The sequence below is a fragment of the Octopus bimaculoides genome, chromosome 29, assembly GCF_046866305.1.
Source record: "Octopus bimaculoides isolate indiv1 chromosome 29, ASM4686630v1, whole genome shotgun sequence".
NCBI lineage: Eukaryota > Metazoa > Mollusca > Cephalopoda > Octopoda > Octopodidae > Octopus > Octopus bimaculoides.
The window spans coordinates 19,377,468-19,386,060 of NC_142956.1; the positions used below are offsets into that span (position 1 = coordinate 19,377,468).

At 47.7% G+C, this 8,593-nt stretch overlaps 1 protein-coding gene across 1 annotated transcript in view; it reads left to right on the forward strand.

Annotated features, from left to right (window-relative positions):
• LOC149130430 (uncharacterized) overlaps positions 1–7,456 on the forward strand; it is a 28,344-nt gene extending 20,888 nt beyond the window's left edge. The window contains exons 5-7 of the mRNA XM_089345449.1: positions 315–520; positions 1,602–1,654; positions 3,236–7,456. Coding sequence (XP_089201575.1) covers positions 315–520; positions 1,602–1,654; positions 3,236–7,025 — 4,049 coding nt within the window. The 3' untranslated portion in view covers positions 7,026–7,456. The remainder of the gene's footprint in view (positions 1–314; positions 521–1,601; positions 1,655–3,235) is intronic.
• The last annotated feature ends 1,137 nt before the right edge of the window (positions 7,457–8,593 follow it).

Genomic DNA, 8,593 nt, shown 5'->3' on the forward strand with positions numbered 1-8,593 from the left:
TTGATATTATTTCGTTTTTGAATTTGGTTTGCAAGATTTTTTATGTGATTTCGTGTGTTGAAGCATATTCTGTTGTGTCTGGGGAGAGAGTCATTGTCTTATTGTGCCTTAAAATTTAACACACTCACCGGTAAAATTTTTGATATTAATTTCCTCTGCTTAAAGACCCCAGCTTGGTATCATTAGCTCTGTGTGCAGTGATGATGGGAAGATGCAGGAATGAGAGAGGCATCTTCCAACTTATGTTTCCAAGGTGACTAATGCTCTCTCTCTCTCTCTCTCTCTCTTTCTCTCTTTCTGATTTTCATTGGCAGAGCGGCCAAAGAACCAACTCGAAGGACCCTTCCTTGAACAAACACCCACAAAGTCATCCAACGAGGCAAACGACAGAGGTGGCAGTGACAAATCCAACCAACAGAAGATGGCGCATGGGGCCAAGGGTTCCGGCCCCAACGAGGACAAGCGCTTTGTGTTTATGAGTAAGCGTGGAGGTGACCAACAGCAATCTCTTGGTCCCGAGGTTGGTAGACCCAGCTTCCTTATAGAATCCTCCTATCCTTTTTGTGTTGTTTTCAGTTTGCATGCTCTTTCACCTGTGTCTATACACACTGGTGTCATTTGAACCAAATAAATATATATATATATATATATATATATATACACACACACCCACACACACACACACACACACACACACACACACACACACACACACACGTAATTAAGGGATCAGCAACAGTTGCTTCACCACATACTGAAGTTCAGAAATAGCAGCTGTTACTGATCCCTTAATTATGTTTATAAATGTATAAGAACTTTTAAATAAGTTCTTCACCGATAATGGTGTTTACATACCGAAGGGCTTGGTAAAAATTAATAATTGTTAATTTATTAATAAATTAATAATCCTTTACCCTTTTATTTGTATATATATATATATATATATGCACAGGGTGCGGTGAATAAATTGTCGTCTAAATTATGCAAATATGAAAATAACACTGACATTTCATTTCAACAGATATATTTACCAAAATTACATAAAATCAGCTTTGAAATACTAAAGAGTAAATTCATTCAATAAAATCGCCATTGGCTTCAACCACAGCCCCCAGAATGCTTTGGAATCTCCTGCAACTCTTCTGGATGGTCTCCTTGTTTAAGTTGGTGAATGCTGCCATAATCCTTGCCTTCCGTTCATCTTTGGTGTTACAAGGAGTTTTTTGGGTCTTTCATTCAACTCCACCCCAGACGTAATAAAGAGGGTTTTATCACTCTTGCTACATGTCCTCAGATTGACACCCAAACACTATGAAGTGTTTGTATCGCAGCTTCTGGCATGTGAATGCCAAGCAGTACAGCATGCCGTTTCCAAATTTCTGGTACAGCAAATTGCATCAAGGTGCTGTTTTTTTCTCACAGACAGTGCAGTGCTCTGCTGACCCTACTATACTGTGTAGCTGACAAAATCAAAAACAAACAATGAGCAGGCATGAAATTAAAAATATAAAATGGCGACAATTTACCCATCACACATTGTATGTGTGTGTGTGTGGGTGTGTGTAGTGTTTCTAATGACTTGCACTGTTTTTTATTTTCAGATGGGCCAATATGAGAAAGATTTAGCAAACCTTTTCAACTTTCCCAAAGCTGGGTAAATATTACTATTATTATTATTATATGTTTAAAACTTTAATATTTTATATATTTTGCTGGTGAGAGTTGGTGAAATGCTTGACTTAGCAGTTGCGGTTTTGCACTCGCCATTTTGTAGGATCATAGTTTCAACTGTAGTTACTGGGCAATGCTTTGTGTCTCGGAGCACAGCACTTCATTTTCCGTTGCTCTGCGACCCCTTCAGCTTCTGATAGTGTGTCACATTGAGCACCTTGTTCAGGCAACGTTGATCTGCTGGAAAGAGTGAGTTAATCCACAGCACAAACAAACGACTTGTGCAGGTCGTTCACCAAGGAATTGCAAAACCGTCTTTCTCGGACAACGAACGATTCTCATCATATATTCGCCACTCACCGTTACTACTACTATCTCTCTCTCCCTCTCTACCTCTCGTTGCTCACTTTTATTCTACTTCCTCCCCTTCTTTTCCCTCTGCTACTCTTTCTCTTTACACAGCCTTGGTCACGTGTGTCCGGCTGCTATTTCTTTTGTTCTTGGACTCCCCAAGCTCGCACGTACTTCTTTGCCCCTCCTGTTCGTGCTTCACAGCGTTCAATACATACACACTTCATGTCTGGCTGTACAGCCTTTTTGCTTGTCTGTTTATTCACCGTTTCGTTTTCCTGTCTTGTTTTCCGTCCGCCACTGCCCTCCACGAAAATAATTTTATTTGTGTTCGTGGGAAGAACCATTTCAACGATGCGTACTGCCTTAATTCTTCGAAACGCCGGTGTTTTAATGGTGGCAGCTGATGAAGGAGATGTTTCTATGTGGCTTGCTTGTTTGTTGTACCTTGTTTATCATTTTGTCCATGTTCTTTTGCCACGTCATGTACCCAGTTATGTATCTATATGTACATGTAGATGAAGGTATGTACATACATGTACATATATATGCATATACTCGTATATTGTTTTTATATATATATATATATATATATATATACACACATATATACATATATATATATATATATATATATATAAGAGGGTTGTCCACTAAGTGGACAGCCATTTTGCTAGAAGTAGATCCCCTATGGGTCTGACCACTAAGAAAAGACTGTTCTCAAGAAAACTCAGCAAACACCATTCCGAAATATAACAATATTCTGGTATTTGCTGAATTTTCTTGAGAACAATCTTTTCTTAGTGGTCAGACCCATAGGTGGTCTACTTCTAGCAAAACGAATGTACACTTAGTGGTAAACCCTCTTATATATATGTAATATAATTTTTCTGAATCTTCGGATTTTTCAATTTGGTGCCACATAAAAAGCACCCAATGCACTCTGTACAGTGGTTGGCATCCAGCCATAGAAACCATGCCAAGTAGCCAGCGGAGCTTGGAATAGTCTTCTGTCAAACTGTCCAACCCATACCAGCATGGACAAGAGACATTAAATGATGATGATGTAAATGTTTACTTGACCTTTCTTTCTCTCTCTCTCTCTCTCTTCTCCCCTTCCTTTTCTCTTCCTCTCCCCTTACCCATCTATCTCCTTCCCCACCACATTATGCATAAACGTTACTTAACCCCGTTTTCTCTCTCTTCTATTTAGGACCAACCCTGCCTCTCTCCAGTACGGATTGGCTGCTTTGGAGAACCTGTTATCGCGGGCCGCAAAAATGGGGATGAACGAGCTGAAGAGTCTACTAACGGCGAACCCCCGACTGCACCAGCTCTTTGCAGAGAATCAGGACTTTCAACCCCGTCTGCAGAAGCTGTTTGCCCACAACCAGGACTTCCAGCCCCAACTGAAAAGGTTGTTTGCTGCCAATCAGGTTTTCCTTCCGAAACTGCAGATGCTTATTGCAGCCTCCAACAAACAGCAGCAGAGTAAGGAGAACTTCAACATGGGGTCCCTCGGTCAGTTCGGACCTCGCGGCCCCCTCCGACCTCAAGGTCGCCCCATGGGGCCACCGTCAGGATCTGTCAGGCCGTCGCAAGGATCTGGCCGGATGATGCAGGGCCCGGGCGGGCATCCGATGAGCATGCAGGAGCAGCAGGCGTTCAAGAAAGAGATGTTGGTGAGACAACAGCGCCGGATGTACAGTGCGGCACGTGGCGCCGCCGACGACGACGACGAGGAGGAGGAGGAGGACGACGAAAGGGGTTACCACGAGGAGCAAGGATTTGGCAACGCTCGGAACTTCCCCACCAGGGACGGCGGTTCCGGGCCTTGGCCGAAACAAGATGAGGGTCGGCCCCAGCCCCCGCCTAGGATGTTTAACGAAGGGCCAGGCTTTCCTTTTCGTCGCCGTATGAACTACGAAGACGACGACGATGATAGAAGACCTCCACCTCGGCACCACCAACAGCAGCAGCAACAGCAGCATCATCAACAGTCAATGTTTACAGAAGAAATGGAGGAGTTTGCAGAAAAGCAACGTGCGCTGTACGAGCAGGAAGGTGAACATTGTGACCGGCCGCCGTCCTCGCCCTCCGCCAAGCGCCGTATGTACGGGGCAGGCGAGGAATCGATGTATAACGAGAGCCAGGACGTACTACAGTCGGGGAGACAGCCAGGGTTTTTCAACAAGGGCGGAGGCGACGACTTTCCCCCTCCCCATAAGCGACGAGTGGTATACATGGACGAACCCGAGAGGGGGGGACCGAATCGCCAGCAGAGGCCTTTCGGTGGCGGCGCAGGCGGCGGAGATAACCGGCCAGATTTTAACGAAGGCCCGAGAATGTATGGAGGTTTTGGCAGCGGCAGTGGTGGTGGGAGAGACAACTTTGGCGGTGGCGGGAGAGACAACTTTGGCGGCGGCGGTGGTGGTGTTGATCCCGGCGATCGGGAAGGAGGAGGCTATGATGGATCTCGGAACAGGGACTACCCAGGCTCCAGACCTTATGACGAATTTAGACATCGCGTTGGCGGTGAAGACGACCGCATGGGAGGAGACGGTGGCGGAAGAAAATCGCGAGAGATGTTCGACGAAAGCATGGACTTTCCAAACCGAAATCCGAAGATGTTTGGACATAACGAACCTTTCCATAATCATGGAGGTGGCGACAACTTTTCTGGTTCGATGATGCCCCCTCAGCAATCCAATTTGGACACAAGCGCTCCCGGCCCCAGCGTTGGTGAATCGAAACTCAACTACGTCTCGTTTGATTATAATCACCAGCACTCTAACGTTCCGCTAACGGACATGGAGCCGTTCAGTAACAACCCCGGCAATTTCCCAAGCGGAGGCGCCGGCAATGTTTCGTCCTCGTCCATGATGGGGCAGGACAGCGACAACAACGATAGGCACGGCCCCTCCATGTCGAGAAGTGCTGGAGGGGACGATGGTAACCAGTTTGGTCAGAGGGGTATGGAACTGTCTGGTCCTGGTTTTGACAACGAAATGGACCAGTCGTATTCTTCACGTGACGACCAGTTTGGCCAGAGGCCCCCTCCATTTGGTGTCGGTACGAGAAACCTGAAGTCAGCCTTGAGGAACAGCTCCGCTTATAGGTTTGAAGACAGTTCCATGTCGGCTGGGAACCCTGAACAAGGCAGGGACGTCCTTAGCGGTGACTTCGGCAGTAATAATAATAACAACAACAACCGGATGTCGATGCCGACTGATAATCCGGACTCTGGAAGGGGTTTCAGGGACCGAGACCGCGAAGAAAGGGACACGTTTGTGGGCACTTGGAGGAGCCCCCTTGGTATGGGTAATTACCAGCAGGAGAGAGAAGGGGACATGGGTAGACCCGGAAGCGGGTTCGGTGAAGATATGAGCGGCAACAGACAGATGGACGACACGGCCAGTGTGGAGCAACAGCAGATGGCGGGCAGCAGTAGCTTCCATGGGAATATGGATCGTGGCGGGTTTCAGTTCGGTGGAAATGCAAGGAGCCAGTCTGACGGCGGAGAGGATTTCTCGGATTGGGGCCGCCAGAGAGAAGGTGAAAACGAGGGATTTGGTACCGGGAGGGATAGCGGTGTTGGTGACAGTGGTCGTAGGATGCAGATGGGCGAGTCCCACGACTACGGACATAAGAGTGGTGACAACTATAACAGATATTGCGGCGGCGGTGGTGGTGGTGGTGGCGGCGGCAATGATAGCCTTGGTGATGACAGGCCTTCGTACTCCAGCCGTGGGGCCAACAAAAGCAACAACAATGATGATATCGAAGATCCGAGTTACAACGTGAAGTGGGGCCAGGGAGTCAATAGCTTGGATCGAGGTTCGTCGAGGGAACGTAACTGGATGCCACGGGGCGACCCGGGGGACTACCACTGCGTCGAGGACGACGACGACGACAACAACGACGAAAGAAACAAAGGGACCGCTTACGACAGCGAGAACAGAGGGAGCCACTTGTACGAAGAGAACTGGCAGAGCGAGGATTATCGTCACCACGATAACAAGTCAGATTATCCCGGAGACGGATCTGGTGGTCACAGAAACGAGTCGTCGTTCCGGCGCGGGGTCAGCTACGGCCGAGACGAGGACCTGCAAGAATCGTCACGCGACGACGAGGCCCCGTTCTATCGTTCCGACAGGAGCGTTGCGTTTGACAGGGACAACTATAGCTACGACCAGGATTTTGACGATGGCGGTAACGAGACTAGTACCAACCTGGAAGAAGGCGGTTACTATAGTGGGGGCGGTGCTAGTATAGAACAGAATTTACCCGACGACAGGGACAGCTACAGAAGGCAGGAGAGGTATGAGGAGCAGAAAATGGAAGAGGATTTTGAGCAGGACGGCTCTGATCCTCCGCTTGGCTGGAGAAGCGCTTCGTCTAAACAGGGCGGCTCTGACCCTCCGCTAGGCTGGAGAAACCCCGGGTCGAAACAGGACGGCTCTGACCCACCGCTTGGCTGGCGAAATCCAGCGTCGAAACAAGACGGCTCTGATCCTCCGCTTGGCTGGCGAAACCCCGCGTCGAAACAGGACGGTCCCGACCCTCCGCTTGGCTGGAGAAACCACAAGTATTTTTCCTCGTCGCCATCCAAGTCGGATCCCCCATCTTCATCGAGGAGGAGCCGCGACGACGCTGAAGGCAGCGGCGGCTGGGAGAGGAGCCAACGCGGTTCTGGGTTCCACGGCGACCGATCTAGCGGGGAGCAAGCGCACCGGAGAGGGCGCTCGTCGCGCAGTAACCGATCGTATGGCCGCAATTCCGGTCGCGATGGACAAGGGTCAAGGTACGGCGGCGGCGGTGGTGGTCGAGGTTCCTACGGCGACGTGTCCGAAGGTGGTGGAAATACGGGCGGCGGTGTAAGCGACAGCAAAGAGGACCTGTACGGACAAGACTCGATGCGAAAGGTTGTGCTGTCGAGAGATTGGAAAGGCGACGGCGGAGGAATGATGCGCCGCCACCACAAGCAGTCGAGGTGGAACTAGGTCCCGTAGGCTCTCACAGTCGGGAGAACAACAGCTTACGATCGAGAAATGAGCACAAGTCGAACAACGTGTTTGAAATTAGTAGTAGCTCGACAGCCATGGGGACCCCTCCTACTCATTGCAAGACAAAACAACTTCATCATCATCATTATTTTCATCATCTGCAGACATCTTTTTGGGTTGTTTTTTTTTTTTTTTTTGTCATTTTTCACTCTTCAACCTAGACATACCACAACAGCAGCAGCAACGGCGGCTGCGTTAATCAACTTTTCTTTCTTGTCATCAACGGATGAACACCACAAATTCTCTTTGTTTCTTTTTTTTATCGTCTGTTTCCGTTGTAAACCTTGTAGTAAAGGCATTCATGCCCTCTTTGCATCATATGTTCAACATGTAATATGCTTTACTCTCAATAAACTATTCAAAAGATAGACTTTGTGCATGTATTTATTTGTGTGTGTGTGTGGACTTTTGCCGATGTTCCGTGTTTGAGAAAACCTGTTAAGCCAAGTGAGGCCGTGGTCGTGGCCGACACCAGTGCTGTGACACTGGCACTTGTGCCTCTGGCTCGTAGGCAGCACCTATTGCGTTCTATGTGTGTATGGATACATGCAAACCGAGAGATAGCAAACGCTGAAGACTTTCAGGTGATCAATAAATTTTTCTAATCTAGGCACAAGGCCCGAAATTTTTGTGGGGGTGGCCAATAGATTAAATCGAACCCAGTACGCAACTAACCTCGAAAATATGAAAGGCAAAGTCGACCTCGGCGGAATTTGAACTCGGAACGTAAAGACAAGAAATAACGCTAAACATTTCGCCCAGCGTGCTAACGTTTCATATTTCTCTATTACATACAAGGGGCTAAACACAGAGGGGACAAACAAGGACAGACACACGGATTAAGTCCGTTACATCGACCCCAGTGCGTAACTGGTACTTAATTTATCGATCTCTGCGGAATTTGAACTCGGATCATAAAGACAGACGAAATGCCGCTATAGACATCGCCCAGCGTGCTAACGATTCTGCCATCTCACCGCCTTTAATATTCTTTTATTCTCTGGGCACAAGGCCCGTAATTTCTGTGGAGGGGGCTAATAGATTAGATCGATCCCAGTAGGCAGGAAATAACGAACGAACGGACGTACGTACGTATGTAGTCAGGAAATAACGAAAGAACGTAGGTACAAACGAACGTATGTACGTATTATGTAGGCAAGAAATAAAGAAAGAACGTACGTACGAATGAACGACCAAACGTACGAACGACCGATCGAACGAATTAAAGAACGAACGTACTTATATGTAAGTAAGAACGAACGTATGTAAGATTGAACGAAAGAAAGAACGTACGAATGAACGAGCAAAGGAAGAAACGAACGATCAAACGTTCGTTCGTTCTTTCGTACGTCTGATCGTTCGTTAATACTTACGTACGCACGTATGTTCGTACGAACGTAACTACGTACGTACGTAAGTTCGTTCGTTCTTTCGTACGTACGTACGTTCGTTTGTTCGTTCATACGTACGTTCGTTCGTTCGTACTTACGTTCTTTCGTTATTTC